Source organism: Diachasmimorpha longicaudata, chromosome 2, assembly GCF_034640455.1.
Source record: "Diachasmimorpha longicaudata isolate KC_UGA_2023 chromosome 2, iyDiaLong2, whole genome shotgun sequence".
In the NCBI taxonomy this organism is placed as follows: Eukaryota; Metazoa; Arthropoda; class Insecta; order Hymenoptera; family Braconidae; genus Diachasmimorpha; species Diachasmimorpha longicaudata.
In genome coordinates this window covers 7,452,373-7,469,480 of record NC_087226.1, presented here as the reverse complement: position 1 = coordinate 7,469,480, position 17,108 = coordinate 7,452,373, and the positions used below count along the sequence as shown (strand labels likewise).

At 36.9% G+C, this 17,108-nt stretch overlaps 1 protein-coding gene across 1 annotated transcript in view; it reads right to left on the bottom strand.

The window, feature by feature from the left end:
- LOC135171667 (extracellular serine/threonine protein CG31145) overlaps window positions 1-3,262 on the bottom strand; it is a 41,271-nt gene extending 38,009 nt beyond the window's left edge. Inside the window, exon 1 of the mRNA XM_064138296.1 lies at window positions 1,079-3,262. Within this exon, the coding sequence (XP_063994366.1) occupies window positions 1,079-1,563 (485 nt within the window). The 5' untranslated portion in view covers window positions 1,564-3,262. The remainder of the gene's footprint in view (window positions 1-1,078) is intronic.
- Window positions 3,263-17,108: the final 13,846 nt, after the last annotated feature.

Here is a 17,108-nt window from a genome sequence, read left to right as displayed (position 1 = left end):
CCCCTGAAGGGATGAAATGCGCAGTGAAAAAAATTGATGTGGACCAGATGGTACATCGATTGGTATTGAATTACCACCGGATGAATTAACACCGGATTGGTGAGTAACACGTGATGGCTCAGTATGATTTTTCAATATCGTCGGTGTGTACTGACAACGGAGTTGAATCCTCATACGATTGGTTCGCCAGGAAGATCGAATTTTTTACAGGGTATGATTTCACGATTCAGTGATAGTTATGTCGATCACATAGATAACCCGGATTATTAACAAGGCGACTTTCGTTGGCTCTTGTGGGCAGTCGTTAAAGCTCCGGAAAAATTAATTTGTTCAGTGGTAGATTCAGCTACACCGAATGCTCAATGCTCAACATGTCATATAGATGCAAATCAAGTCAAATCATATATCGTAGGCAAATATTGGAAATGAAAATTCAATAGTCATTCAAATGAAAAAAGATTTGTAAAAATGCACTTGAAAGACCTTGAAGTAATCGGAACAAATGTAAGACGGAAAATCAGGTGTAAAAATGTACATAAATATTTACTGAAAAGCCAATACCCGGAACGAATGACTACATTAGATTTTAATTTAGTAAAATAAAATGCAATAAAAGTGGTGAATAGCATGAATGAGTGTAACTGCTGGTTGCGAAATATCTTGACGATATATCTTCGACTGATAATACATATACTGTGCGAAACATTCAAAAGTCGGTGGCTTATTATCTACCTCTTTGAACATGTACAATTGTTATTTTCGCCTACATGCTTGCACTATCGGCAACTGTTCTTCACGTGGTGATAAAGCTTATCCAATCCGGAAAGACTAATGCTTGCCAACAAGAGGTGAAACAACCGTCAAGTTAACTAGACCAAGTTGTTCGGCATTTGAAACATGTAAATATTCAGACCTTGAATATTTACATTAGCACATATTTAGATAAAAGAAAAACGTAAATTATAAGATGACTGAATTGTTACAAGGTACCATTGAATTTTCTGGACTGAAACATTCAAACTATGGTTCTTCAACACAAGCAATAAATTCTGTTTACGGATTATCATGCATAACTTACCTCACTTTGACACCCTGTACCTCCGCAAGTGTCGGATTATTCGTGTAATCCTCACCACTAACTCTCACAACACCAGTTTCAGTATCAATACCATCACCATTAAGTACCATATCAACAAGATCGGCAAAATCATCATGCTCCTGTTCATTTTTCGAACTAGCACCATTAACTTCAGTCCTTGGACTATCCCGTAAACCCCCACTATCTCTCGTATTCTGGGTACCAACTGAATTATCACTGGCTGTTAACTCTCTACTGCCATTTGTTCTCTGAAGAAACTTACGACGGAAATTGTTGTAAACAGTATCACGATCGGGTTCATCTCCCATTTTAACTCTACCATGACTCAGTACTAAATGATGACCACTGTAACCCAAGTCCATCTGCAAATCCATGACAAGCAGAAGGGTAAATAATATTGCAAATGCACTGAATCCAAATATCAATTTTTCCCTAATGCGCATCATCTTGATGAAGAGTCCCATATTAACGTGTTCACCGTCGTCGTTGTCTTTCGTAATTTTCAGATGTTCACTTCTCACCTGTTGCTTCGAGCCCAATCGAGCTTTCTTGCCCTTTGAGCCCTTTCCCTTGATCAATACCCGATTGTCTACATGAATTTTACCCCCAACCCTGTCACTTTCACTTTTTCCATCAAAATTTGTCAGCTTCTTGGAATTATCACGCACGACTTCACACGACACCCTAGAATAGTCTCCAAAATCATGGGGCAAATAATAATCCGGCTTGTTTGCGTTTAAATGAATCAACTGACGTTCACCAGTAGTTGAATTAATACTCTCAAAATCCCAACGGTTTCCCACTTTTTCAGTTTCACCGTATCTCTCCTTTCCTCGATTGTAGTCACTTAACTGATATCTCGTTACTGCAGTCGTATCACTACCAGGCGCCTCCGTCGATACCAAAGTGCGCCAAGCAACAGTATTACCCTGCTTTTTCAACGTTTCTCCCTCCTTTCGATTATTAGAAGCACAAGTATTCACTGAATTTGCAATTCTGCATTTTTCACTGTACGTGGAATTTTCGATGCGTGGCTCAATCGAGTCTGTTTGTATTGAGTTTAACGTTATATTGTCGTTAACTTTATATTCGTTTACCAAGACAAGATTATTATTTGACCTCTTATTGCTATCAGCGATAGTTAATGACCCGAGGTAGGGCAAGTCTTCTGGCGTTGGTGAACGTTTAATTTTATTTCTCTTTAAAGTTGAAAGATTGGATAAATTTCTTGTAATTTTAGTCTTGACACTGCGTTTTATTATTCTCACACTTTGTGAGCGTCTTATTGGTACTTCATTTGATAAATTGTCAGAGCTTTCATCGGATAGACGTCGTGTTTGTTCGATTTCTCGGCGGAGCTTTCTGTAAACATGGGTTCGCTCCTCCAACAGCTGAAAGTTGGTCTCAGATCGAATCAGTTCGTCTACATCCTCCACAGATATGCTACGTGAACTTGATCTTTTGGAATGGGGAGAACTCGAGTGGAGTCTTTGCACTGGGGAGCTTTCGCCTGGATTTGGTGATGGTTGTCCTTCGGGAGTTAGTGCCTTTATGTGAACTTCATTAGATTCATATGAAGGGGGAAAGTACTCTTCAGGTGGTAACAAGTACTCCGTTGATTTGAAAAGATTGGGGAGTGCCAAGGGACGCCTATGGGGGCGCTTGTGTCGCTGTGGGGGCACTGGGATCTCCTCACCAAATGAACTTTTCTGACTTTCACTGCTGTCACTCGATGCCTGCTTTCTCCTGACCAGACGAGGACTTCTTCGTTGAATGTTCTTGATTAGCTTTTCGCAGTTTAGGGTGAGATTCTCTTTCGAGGATTTTATGATTTTCTTGATGAATGAGTCGGTGCGCTTGACTTGGGGTGGCTTTCGCGGGGTTATTGGCTCATCAATCAGAGGCACTGTCACGCCATTGGTGGGCACATCTAACCGGTCGGTATTACTGGATTCAGGAGGTGTGATTGTGGGTGATGCTGGTACCTCGTTGGTCCCATTATTTTGTCGATTACTTGGGGCTGATTGACGGGTATTCTTTTCGAGTAGATTGGGATTTCTGGATATCAAGTTTCTGCTATCTCGTAATATCCGGGGGCTCGACTGTCGTTCCTCGAATTTCAAACTTGTCGATGTACATCTCACGGTTGCCAGAGTTGCTTCCGTTTATCGGAATTGACTGATGAATTTTGGTAAAGTTTGGGTTATGGTTCTTCGGAATGTTGATGATGTTATCACAGATTTTGATGATCACAGATGTAGTACTTTGGAGTTAATATTTTTGGGTTGTTGGTGTTATTAATTCTGAAACAAAAAAAATAAGTATCTCTTTATAAACGCCCCATTAACATTGAAATATAATTAAAGTAATATCAGGAGATTTTTACAGCTGGGTGGAAAAATACAGCAGTATATGAGAGGAGAGATCGCAATTAATTAATCGTGATAAATATTAAATGCCATCCAATTAAATATTTATTTTTTAATGTATGAATAAACTGCGTCATTGTAATTAACGGAAATTCCAATATGTTAATTAACGCGATGACAAACAGCTATACGGCCCATTCAATGCTGTCGGTGGACGTTGAGCGAGCAGCTGGTGATTTGTCTTTATTCATACGGCATTGCAAACATCAAACGTCTCGATCCCAAAGACGAACTCATGAAGAATGAGAGATCCATTAGAATTGATTAATTGAATTCACGACTTTATATTGACAGCTAGTGCTCAGGGTTGAAGATGGATTTGTATCGATGATGAGAGATGATGTTAGGAGTAATCATAGAAACATGTTTGTTATATGCGTTTTTCTAATTAAAAATATTTTCTTACACTACGGAAAATTGCTGCACCTCACGTAGTACAGAATGCGCGGTTGGTTCGTGCCTAATGGACTGCTCTGGAAAATTTCGCTCTCTACCGAAGGTCGTTAAACTATTCTTATCCCACACAGTTTGAAATGATGGAGATTTCATGGTAAACTTAATAACTAACCCAACTAACAGAAATTTAAATGTAAAGGGAGAATTTTGGTGAATTGAGATTAATTTTTGCATCAAACTCTCTCGGATTTCTTTTTGAATGAATTCTGTTTATAAATTCACAGATCTGTCGATAAAGCCAGATAATAAAAACTTGAAAAAAAGGACAATCTGTGGAAATTGAATTATATTTTCGTCTCTTCCTCTTTTCAATTGAATAATGCGAATGGCTCAAACCAAAAAAATCCAAAAACCTTTATCTCCCAAAGTATCGCAATAGTTTCAACAAAATAAACAACTCTAAATTTCCGAAGATATCACGAAAGAGATGCACCGTAATGACCAAGAACAGGGTTCCAACGCTACCAAGAGTGTCCATTACAGTTATCGCAGCACTTCAACCTTCCAATGGCCCTCGTTCTCATCTCAACGAAAGCATACCAGGTCACACTGACAATACCTTTGGCATTTTATTCTCCCTTAAAAAATATTCATGAATACATAATTCAAATAACCCGAGCCCGTACTATCACTGGTATCAGTGCTTCTCGGTAACGAACACCCATTTTCCACCCGAGACCTGAAGAAATCAACATTCTTCCGGTGTCTAACACTCGCGATACCCAGATGTTTATAACTTCCGCTGTTGAGATAGCCTAGAGGTATTCACACTTTTGGGGAAATGACGTTTCGAGTATTTATTGTACAATTTTCTTGTTACAAAAGAGAACAGCATCATAAGAATGGCGGATTTAAATAAAAATCATGTAATAATTATTTTCACAAAGTTTAATTCCTGCGATTACTGTAGCTTACGACTTTCCTGTAAATTTAGGTCTCATAACTTTTCTCAAGACAAAGTCGGTATTAAATTATATTATATTTGTAATCTAAGAAGTATTTTTAATGGAAAAATTAGAAACAAATGCGCTTTACCATCTCAGCATCATCGCCCCTTAAGTCACTCAGTTTCCACAAATACCTTCACATAACCCCATTGAAATAAGTCATATCATGAATGAATATTAATATTAATATTTCCTTATCAGTCTAAAATGGTAATAAATGAATTCATCAACCCTCGTACCCCACTTCCTCGACTGGAGAAGACATGAAATATTTCGTCGACCCGTCCGTCGAATAAACATTTCCGATAATTAATTCAAGAACATGATGATTAATAATCCATAAGTCAGTTCCTCCCTCAAATCACTATAACGGAGTACAATATTTAAAATGAAAAAATCAAACTCATAACTCGTCAATCCATGAAACTTCCTATTATACTTGACTTGGAATAAATTTATCATTCAAAAGGCGAGTGGAAAAAAAATTGTAGAATTGTAATTGACATTTGACTATTAAAATTGAAGTTGTGACCTCGTTTCCTCGGGCGAGAATAAGTGCTAACGCAGAAACGTGATACGTATGAATGTCGCCAAACTCACCGTGACTTATGGCATATGCATTACAATGTGATCCCTCAAGGGGTGAGAAGAGGTAGAGAAGGGGACATTGGGGAAAAGAGATTGCACCAAGACGGGGATACATTAAAATTCCAAGCTGGATGGATTTCCGATAGTGATATTGGAGATGGAGAGACGTTCAAACAGTATGGAAGTCCTATAAAAAAACGTTTGAAAATTCTATTCGGCTTTTGATACGGATTTAACAATGGGTATGAGTCTTAAATGTGCCATTCGTACTGTCAGGTTTTATTTGACATTTCACACTTTGTAGTATTCTTTGCTGGGTGATTTTTATGGCTGTCAATGGGGGATGTTTTATTAGCACTAGGGTGAGTTGTTGAAGTATGCGGAGGTCTTCAATTATAGAAGTACTTGAGAAATTTATTCGGCGGAATGTGATAGGACAACTTTCCAAATGTCCAAGATGAATACAAAATTTTATTGATCATTTGGCCTGAAGCTCTAGGCAAATTTGTAGTGAAAATTTCAAAAAATTACTCTGAGTTTCTAGTCCTAAATCATCATTTTCCAAGTGAATTTCGGAATTCAAATTTTGATTATAATTGACTTGTTAGGAAATGAGCTTTCAATCGACCATTCAATTCAATTGACAATTGTCAATTGCGCTGAATTTCCAGTGAAAATGTCAATGAATTTTAACAGGCAAATGATAAACTAATTCTATGAAGATTGTAGGTTGAATTTAACGTCACAATGAGTACATACATATGTTTAAATTTGGCATTTGGTCCGTGTCATATAATTTGACATTTGATACTGTAGATACTCTTTGGTAGATTAATTTCGTCCGTGTCGATGAGGGATGTTTTATTGGCAGTACGATAACCTGTTGGAATATGCGAAGGACATCACTTAGAGGAGCACTTGGGGAAGTTATTCCGAGGGATGCTACACCCTTAAGAATACCAAAGATAAGTACAAAATTATATTAACATCTTGACTTGAGACTCTGTGCAAATTCACATTTGGTTTTCACAATTTAAAACGATAATTGAAAACCACTTCTGTTCAGATAAATTGAGGAAGCGACGAGTAGAGCACGGAGGGATGAAGTGTCCTGGGTTGTTTTATTTTTCAGTGACCAGAATGGACCACTAATTTGACACCGGGCTTTTGTGAAAACATACGGTTGGCTATTTGGAAAAAGGAAAAATAGGGAAACCTAAAAATTTGATTTTATTCCGGAAAGATTTGGGCTCTAGTTTATTCAAAGGATTGGACTTTTTTCCCGAGGGCTGAGGGGGTAGGTCTAGGGGTGACAAATAAAAGTATTTTCTTTGGCAGACTTTGTCCAATGTTTGTTGAATTTTTGCTGGTTTTTTTATCACTCACAGAGAAAAACACTTTGTTTTCATTTCCATCTATTTCTTTTTCAGTTTTTTTTTAGATATCAAGGGGGTGAAAGGGGAGGGGGATAAATGGAATTGATGGGATCTTTCTTTTTTATGGATTCATTCTTCATGCCCCGTTACGCAGTACAATCGAATCTGAAGGACGGGTCTTTGTGTGCTTGTGGAGTGAGTCGAGGATATGCGAGTTATATGGGGATGGTGTATGTGTTATGGACACTTGGAAAACTAAAAGTTGTAGCGCTATGGAATTGCTTGGAATAATGTCCTGTTCCAGAAAATATTAGTTTTGAAGGTAAAATGTCCTCTTCGGTTCACGGTAGAAATATTGAAAAAATAAAGAGAATTTTTCGGAAAGATGTATAAAAATTAAAAAACTACTGAGATCAAAATCTCATTCAATTGCATCAAAATTGGTAGACATTAAGTAATTATCAACTATCGTTCACAGATTTTTTTTTTAATTCGGAATACACTTGGAATAGTTGTAAATACTGATAGTTACAGTAACTTCTGGGTCCGCATGCACCAATGAGTTTGGTCAACAAGGTTTTATATAATTACAGGTACGTTAGAACACAATGAGTCCACGATACAAAGTGTTACAGATCGAGTTCAAAAGACGTAAATAAAGGACAGTGAGTCTCGTATTCCGTCGTTTTGCCAACAAAATTTATTTTAAGAATCAAATATGTGGGCGAACCGCCAAAGTATTCTAGGGATAAAAAAATATCATCATCTGAATTACTTTAATGCTCTTGATGAGCAAACAAATATAAAAAAGATGATACAATTGAATATTAGTTCACATAAATTAAGAAACATGTACCCACTTTTTTTTCGCACTGAGTGATAATTTGCGACAAAATTACAATAGAAATTGGAAAAAAATTGCGTTGTGATATTTAATAACATCGCTGCAATTGATAACATTATAAAAATTTTGAGTAAAAAAGTCCGTTTTTCCCCTAGGAATTTTCTAATCACAAAGACTGAAAAGGATCTTTTACTTTACTTTGACGGGACTCAATTTCAGGACGGCACATTCGAATCCGGATATTTTATTCATATTTTCAATTACGATGCAAAAATAGCATAAACAAGAATAATAGTCGTTTCAACTAATAAAACATGTGCTGGTCGATCACGTTCCAAAGATATTAAATTTTAATGGAACAGAGGCGCTAAAAAACGAATTAAAAAGAAATAAAAGGACTTTAACGCCAGTGCTCAAAATGCCTAATTATAATTGGCTGAAATAAAACACACCACAATCAAATCGTAAAAATTTAACAATGAAAAAAAAAACCTGTCCGCGATCATGTCCGGAGGTCCTTTAAATTGATTGTTCAAATGTTTTTTTTTCTCAAACGGAGAAACTCATTGAAACGAGTAATTAATGTTGCATCGAGAAGGGGGCGGTTAGGAGGGAGATCGAGGCGCGGTGACAGGAGATTTTCAACGGTATTAAAGTGAAAGCGTAAATGACACTTCAGTCATTATTTACTTGAGATTCTCCACTTTATGCGCAATTTGCCGGTCATTTATCAGCGAGTACCTACGATACGAAAAGATTCCACTGCTTGAGTGCACTTGACTCCTCTGATAAAGTACTAGGAATATCTTGACCTACCCCTGCATTCACTATCGGACAATTTTTCCAGCAATTTATCTACTTTTTAACTGGTGAGGTGACTTCAGGCTCGAGTGGATAATCTGAGATGATTAAAAATAGGGGTCACTCTGGGAATTCTCGAAAGACGCTCATGAAATTTGGAAAATAGCAGCGAAAATGCTCTGGTCAATTTGTTGTTGCACGGATGACCCAGAATATCAAAATAAAATTTCTCGTAAAGTTAAAAAAAAAAAAAATATCCCGGTAATAATTACTCGGAGGAAAAAATTTACGAGAAACCGCGTGATGAAAGGTTATGACTGGACACGAGACTCAGAGCAGTCTCGGTGAAAGTCTCAATGAGACTCGATTTTTCTAATAATTTTTCGGAACTCATGAAATAATAATCCCCTCCCCTCTCCGAGGTGGGAGGGAGATGTCTGTTTGCGAGGGAAAAAATTGTGGTGCTTAGTTTCTCAAACTTGGGTGAGTTAAAAGATTTTTTTTGCGTTACACTCCATAAAAATTGAAATGAAGAACAAGCATTTCTACGGAATATTATTTATACTTTTCCATTGCATCATAATGCGTAATTATTAATTAATAGCAGGCATATGGTAAGTAAGAGAAGATTGTTAATTACCACGTGAAGAATATCTACTTTTTTAATTGCGAAAAATTTAAAAATATATAGTGCATGTTTTTTAGTAACTAGTTTCACGTGATTTATGGGCTAACCAGTATTAGAAATTAGTACCCAAGCAGTTTCGATACATATTGAAATGAAGTGATTTCACGCAGATTTCTTTTGTACACTAGATGTTTTATTCATCTAGAGCATGAATGGAGTTTGGTGTTCATAAATCAAATGCCATTATCCAAGGTTGTAATTGACACTAAATTTTGCCGATAGAAATGAGGCTGAATTATAATTCAATTATTGTTCTCACAATACACAATCAACAGTGGGCATCTGTTGATTAAAAAAAAATTTATAGCTAAATAAATACTCCCAAAAAATGTAGTTCCAGATAAAGCTGGCAAATGGTTTTCGATTAAATACACGAAACCCTTTCTCCCATCGTAGAATCTATTTTTGCACTCAATAAAAAGTGGTATTTCAAGTTCTACATTTTACACGGTAAAATTTTTCGGACTAAGTTCCCCTCAACTTGATCTCTCCGTACAGTGAAAGTGATAAAGGTCAAAATGTGGCAGCCAACGCAGTTGCACCATTCGATTATAATTAATTAATCAATTAATTATCCGAGTGATTGATTTGTACGGATGTGCAATTAATTTGATTGATATAAACAAAGAAGACACCACAGTCATTTCACAAAGTGGCTTTTGTCACACTCTCCAATGACTCTTGAAGATTAACAACCATGAAAACCAAATAAAGGAATATTTCGAGCCAGAGATGATATCACAATATCGTAGATTTGTCTGGCGGCAATGAAATAGTCACTCGTAGTGCAGTTGCTTTGACTGTCATTTCACCGTCTCCAGTGCCAATTTCATAAATAGAAATTCTCAAGACTTCTATATACAGGGTAAATAAACGTTGACCCCTGACAAGTCTGACGTTTTCTTTCCTTCGGTCACTGGAGGAAGCTCCTTCCGCGAAGATCTTTCCCTCTCTGAGGGAAAAATTGAGAAATGGCTAGCACTCATGTCACTCACATTTCGCGAAAGAGTTGTTGATTTTTATTCTTGTGGATGGATAGTGTCGGTATCAATATTTTAGTGGGGGGAAAATTCATATCTCTTGAACACTAACATGATAGGTGAAGAAATTTTTGAGAGAATCTGTCAAAGATTATCCTGAGGAGTTTCTTTGCGACTCCAAAAATCATTTCATGGGACGATATCCTCAAGAAAGACTTTATCTTTAGACGATCTTCAGAAGATAATGTTTTGTGGAATATTTTTGAAAACCCATTTTTTATTTGAAGATATTCAAAAATTTTAGATAAATGAATTACGACAATTTCCACATGTCCAACTGGTCATTCATAAAACTCAATATTTACGTCCAAAATTTGAAATAACACTCGGCAATTATTTCAATTCATAACTTCCTCCCTTCCTGTATTTTCTTGATGAAAGTATTGAATACCCAGTTCCGCTCAGCTATAAAAAATTCAAAGACAAATATTTCCTTCAATTGTGGTAGAATAAACCCTCGAGAATTTCATCGTCTGAAACATTAATTCAACTTCCTCGCCGGCTAGCGATAGAACCGTGGAGCAATCAAAAATTACCACCTGATCAACGTCACTTAAAATATTCCCCCAGTGACACGCCTCAAAGCCAGGGAAAAATATAAATTTTTCAGCAGATCAATTATTGTCTTTATATTGATTTTCATTCATATCTAAAATAGCTATTTGCGCGGTGGCAATCATCCCCCCGATGTAGACGGGGAATTATCGTTCATGTGCTCCAATTTAGTGAATTGTGGAGAGAAGTGGGGGAGGCACTGTGACGAGTCGGCATGTACAAATGTTTTTATATCTGTCTATTCGTGTGCTAAAAATACAATGACGCGGCCTCTCGCGCTTTTCAAACCCGTGAATTCACTGCAGAACAATTATCATTGATTAAAAAAAAAATTCGTTTTATTTCCGCAGGGAATAATCAATTAGAGGTTTTGAATGACAACCTTTCATTGTATGAATTTCATCTGATTTTTCGTGATTTGTTATTCACGGGAGAAAATCACAAAGTTCTGCTTCATTCTCTAGCTGTTATTAATTTGATTATTTAAAAAATTTCGAAGCTCACTTATTAATATTTAATCTGCTGAAAATAAATCTTCATTTATGAAAAACTTTCCTTCACGAAAATTAATTCTTTTCCGTCAAAAATCCGGAAATGGAGGACGAAAATATATTCTTCCGAATAAATATCCACCATTAAGTACATAATTAAAAATTAATTTTCCTTCTAATGAGGTGTTTCTTTTTCCCGGATGTTTCTGACCGTAACACAAAAATAGAGGGATTTAATTTCATTTAGAATTCTCTCCATGTCTCATCAATTTTATCGATCACTTTTAATTTTATTATATTAACCATTTAATTGGAAAGAAGTCGAGAAATATTTTCTCTCGGATTTATTTCGCTCTTTATAGATGACCGATCACCGAGATGGGACTCGATATTATTACTCAACTTCCATAGTTATCTTTTGCCAGAGATTCTCGTATTATATCGAAAAGACGGATCGATCATAAAAAAAATATAGATATAGACAGTGTGTGGGTGTTTTTTTTTTAAACGCTGTTTACATTTTTCCACTTCTTCATTTCCGTGGACTGAAGCTGCTATCGTGGAAGAGAACTCAGTGTTACGTCAAAAGAGATATTATATCCCGAAAGAACTGAGCGAGTCGCCGAGGACACGGATGATCGCGTTCAAATCAATTCGACAACTTTCCACAGTAATGTCGCGAGATTCCCTTTCATTTGATGGTTTTCATACTGAGTTCTATAATTCATCTGGCGTAATTGGGAGAGCTGTGGCTATTTATTTGTTTTTATCATTCACAAATGACAATGCAACAGTTTTTTTTTCCGGTCAGTAAGTAGAAAGCAATAACGATGCAATTTTCTTTTCAATTTCGAGTCGTGAAAGGATGAAATGGAAATGAACTTTCCAAGGATTGTCGAGTCAATAATGTTACCATCATCAGGGTCATGTGACTGACTCAGGAGTCTATTAATTATTGCAAACAATAAACGTTTCCCCACTTTGCACTGTCCTTGAAATTCACAATTCTCTTTGCCAATAAATCAAATCTATTGCCAAAATTCGCTTGAAAGTGAAAGAGACGACTGTATATTCTAAAGACGATGAAAAAATCCATCTCACTGCTTCACTTGATTCAATATTTTCGTCTTCACTTCATGGAACGTGTCAATGCATCAGAAGTGCAATGTAAAAAAACACAAACAACGCAATACCCCGGAGATTAAACCCGACGCCGACGAGTCTGCGAAAACAACTCCCTCGAACTGTGCAACGAACGATAAAGGATGGAGCGAAGATCAGGAGAAAAAAAAAAAAACTTTGCCCATCATTTCCTGTGGCCCACAAACCCACGAGTGTAAGCAAAAACTCTGAGCTCTCCAGAATGCCCAAGAATCCGTGAAAAATATCAAATGATAAATAAGAAACATGTAGAAATGTTGGTAGACTGATACCGAAGAAATCGAGAATCATCATACTCGAGTTTCGCATTTCTGTTAAAACCTGTCCTCCCTGTAAACTTGAACTGCTACGCGATTCTTCAGGTTTCCCGTAATCATCACGAATACCATCATGGAAGGAAGAAATACGAAGAGACACGTGATACAGGAGAACTAAATTATTTCCTTTCCTCTTCCATCCCGAATAATTAAACAGATATTAATAATTCACATATGTCTATTGGCATCTGTCCTTGGTGAGCTAATCACTGAATTATTCAATAACACTCGTGGTAGACTTATTTTTTTTTTACTCTACTAATTAAAAATTAAAAATTAAAAATTACATTGAGCTTCGTGTCTCCTATCAACTGAATTATTTATGCAAGAAATATTTCTCATGAGTTTTTTTTTCACTCAGATATACTTTAAATTCACATTTTAATCTACTTGTTAGTAGTTCAATGTGAAAGGAGAACGAAAGAAAATAAGTGAAGAGATTTTTAACGATGCAGATATATAATATCCGTAATGTAATACCAAGATCACTGGGAGATTCAGACGATGAAAATATTGAGCGAAACCGGATTTTCGAGTGGAATGAGCTCTGAAAGTTCTACAGGTTTCTAACGATCATATAAATCATGTTAAAATTATTTTTCAGCGACGATTAATAAATTCCTTGTCTCAAAATGATTCTAAGCTTCTGGGAGAGGGATTTTTAAAAATTAAATGCAGAATTTTTTACATTTACTGATTTATCTTAGAAATAATCAACTTTAGCGAGAAAATATCGAAAGATTTTGCTGGAACTCATGAAATTATTAGCAGTTACTCAAGCTTTACTCACAATTCATAATACAAGTGATCTTTACATTGAGTAATTACTACGTTAAGTTTTTGAAAGATAATATTTCCTTAAAATCTGTAATGAAATGTCGACTGAATATTGGATATTGGCTACTCTTCAAGAATTTGTAGAGGTAAAAAATTCCACGATTTTATCACTCCATTTATCACTCAAAGTCTTTAAAATTGAATTCCTCAATACTGTCCATCATTATAAACAAAAAAAAAACATTCGTAAAATTTTACTCTACAGTTAGCTGTAACTCGTCATGAATAATCGAATAAAAGATGAAAAATATCAGGAGTTCTCCCCATTAAAATCCCAACCCTTTTATCTAACGAATGAACATGTCGGTGAACAGCAGGACTCCTACTAATCCTCTCTATAAAGGTGTTTGCAGATGAAACTAAAGAGGAAGAGAGAAGCAATAATCCCGGGAGAAAAGTCACGGCGTCAAAACGTGCAAGATCCTCGGGGGAGTTGAAAAATATATATGTATAACCAACGTCCCGCACCGGTTGAATTCCCCAGGAATGCCTTGCAGCACTGGGCATTCTCTATGGATACCCATTTTTCGTGATGGTTCATAAGCTTTGTGCCTTCACCCTTGCAACACCTATTGTCGACTCTTCTCTCGATATTCTTTCAGTCAATGTTTTTTCCAGTGGAAAAAAAAAACAAATAAGACTGAGGAGAATATTCTTTTTGATATTTGTGTTTTCGGAGTTAATTGAAGTGAGAAGGATTGCTTTTAGAATATGCCTCGAAGAGAAAATTTGCGAACCGTCTGAGGACATCAGAGTGAAGAGCAGTTCATAAATATTTCTGATAAAATTAGAAAAATTGATAGAATGTGTGACGAAGATAGATTATTTATGGAATGGGAACGTTTATATGACGATTTTCATGAAGTGCATAAAAATTTCGAGATTTCGACTGAAAATTGGAATTTTTTTTTTACTCGTTATTTCCTTTGATGTTACAAATGTCTCCATTGTTTTACGTCGACTCCTGCCTACCTCTCTGTCAATGCCTCCCAGGTAGGAAATGCCAATGTCCACGAAACGGGCCAGGTCTGGCACGAGACTGGCTTGCCAGATCTGGGCCACCAAGCTTGGCCCGAGGCATGGCCAGACCGGCAAAGAGCATGGCTTGCCAGGCTTGGGTCACTAAGCTTGGCCCGTGGTATGGCCAGACTGGCAAAGAGCACGGTTTGCCGGGCTTGGGCAACCACGCTTGACCCGAGGTATGGCCAGACTGGTAAAGAGCATGGCTTGCCAGGCTTGGGTCACCAAGCTTGCCCCGAGACATGGCCAGGCAGACAAGGGGCATGGTTTGCCAGGCTTGGGTCCCATATGGAACAGCATTCCAAAAATTGAATTCTCATGGGGAATGTTTTTGCAAACTCCCCATTGCAGACACCTAACAACCATGAGAGGAGTTCATGAGATTCCAGGTGAATTCATTTATTTGGGAATCGCCTCGGGACTCAGAAAAATAATTTCAACTCAAATTTATCGAGAAAACGACATTTCTCTTCTGGTTCATATTGACGGTATGCAGGTATACCGGAATGCTAAGAAGGAAATTTGGCCAATTTCAATAAAAATACAGCATCCAAATTACACTACCAAACCCTTTGCTGCCGCGATTTATTGTGGGGATGGGAAACCATTATCAGCCACAGAATTCATGACTGATTTTGTTGAAGAGGCCAATGAACTCCAAGAAAATGGTTTGCGCATTGATGACAAGGTTTTTGAGGTGAAAATTGTAGCAATAGTGGCTGATTCGCCAGCTCGAGCATTCATTTGCTGCCACAAAGCTCCTGGAGCCTTCTATGCCTGTGGAAGGTGTTTCACCAAGGGCATTACAGTAGGTTGTGGAAGACGAGGAAAACGCATATATCCAGTGACCAATGCAAATTTACGCACTAAAGTATCCTACGAGACGCGAGTTCAACCAGAACATCATTATGAAGGTTCTGTGTCCCCGCTGCTCTCTTTGGATAGATTCGATCTGACAAAACAAGTGCCATTAGATTTAATGCATTTATTCTATTCTGGTAATATGAAATGGCTGCTGGATAAATGGCTAACGAGAAGTTCAGCCCAGAGGATCAAATTAGCTGATGTTCGTCGGCTTGATGGTATTATGAGGTCATTAAAAGCCGATATCCCTATTGAATTTCAAAGGAAAGAATTTGATGTGAATAATATCTCAAGATGGAAAGCATCACAATTCAAGTTTTTCCTTAATTATTGTGGTATCGTCGTGTTACAAGATTTCTTACCGAAACCTTTACGTTGTCATTTCTCATTATTTGTCTTTGCTAGCAGAATTTTAAACAGTAAGGAATTCGTTAAGGATTTGAGTGAATATGCTGGATCTCTGCTAAAAATTTGTTTCGAGACGTTACCTGATGTTTATAATGATGAAGGGGCTCAAGTTCTCAGTTGGCATAGTATCATCCACGTTGCTAATGATGCCCAATACTTTAAAATTCCTCTGAATGAGCTCTCAGCGTTTTGGGGAGAGAGTTACATTGGTTTATTTAAAAAACTCGTTCATTCTTCGATAAAACCACTCACACAAATTATCAACAGACTAACTGAGATGGAGTCTGGAGGAACCATGGTAATTAATCAGAAACACATACTGAGTGATTGGGTTATCGCGAGAAAGCCTACAACGATGATAATTGATGGGGAAATTCATTTAACATCAAATATGATCAACATCAATGGTCTAACCTTGACGACAAGTCATCCAAATAACGTGGTACTCCTAGATATTGAGAAAGTTTTCGTAATTTCACAAATTCTCGTTAAATCAGGAAAATCCAAAATTTGTGATGATCTTACTGGTATATATATTTTCGGACACCAGGAAAGTAGTAGGGAAGAGGCGTTTAGTTATCCAGACTTTTCCAGTCGAGTAGGAATATTCTACATTAAGTCCTGGGCAGCTGAAATGACATGTAAGAAGGCACACAAAATTAAACACAAATGTGCTTTATTAAATGTAACTGGACGACAATACGCCATATCCCTCCTCCACTAGAAAATAACGTAAAAATTGTTCGCATTGTGAAATGCAGTTTTTTTTTGGTAAGAGGGTATATGAATGAGGGTATATGTTTTAGTTGAACTCGTGATTAAAATTGTGGAAGAAACAAACAATTTTATGTTTTAAATCAACAATCGACATGAAAATCCGATCATCGAGGTCGTTAGAAAATTTCAATAGTGGAGTCGTTACATGCAAGTGGGACATAAATCGGTTAGATCTGGCGTCCGTGTACATAACCTTTCATAATTGCTCGTATCATCCGTTTATCGGGCTTTTTGTCTCAAATTCGGATTTCACCAACTAAGTTGACGGTAAATTACAAGAAGTGAGAATTTAATGTGAATTAAATGTGTGTTAAGTGTTTGACAGATATTTGTGATATAATCGTTTTGAAGGAATAGTGGCGCTAAAAAAGAAGCATCAGTGGGGTGATGACAAAAAACCGTTCAAAACA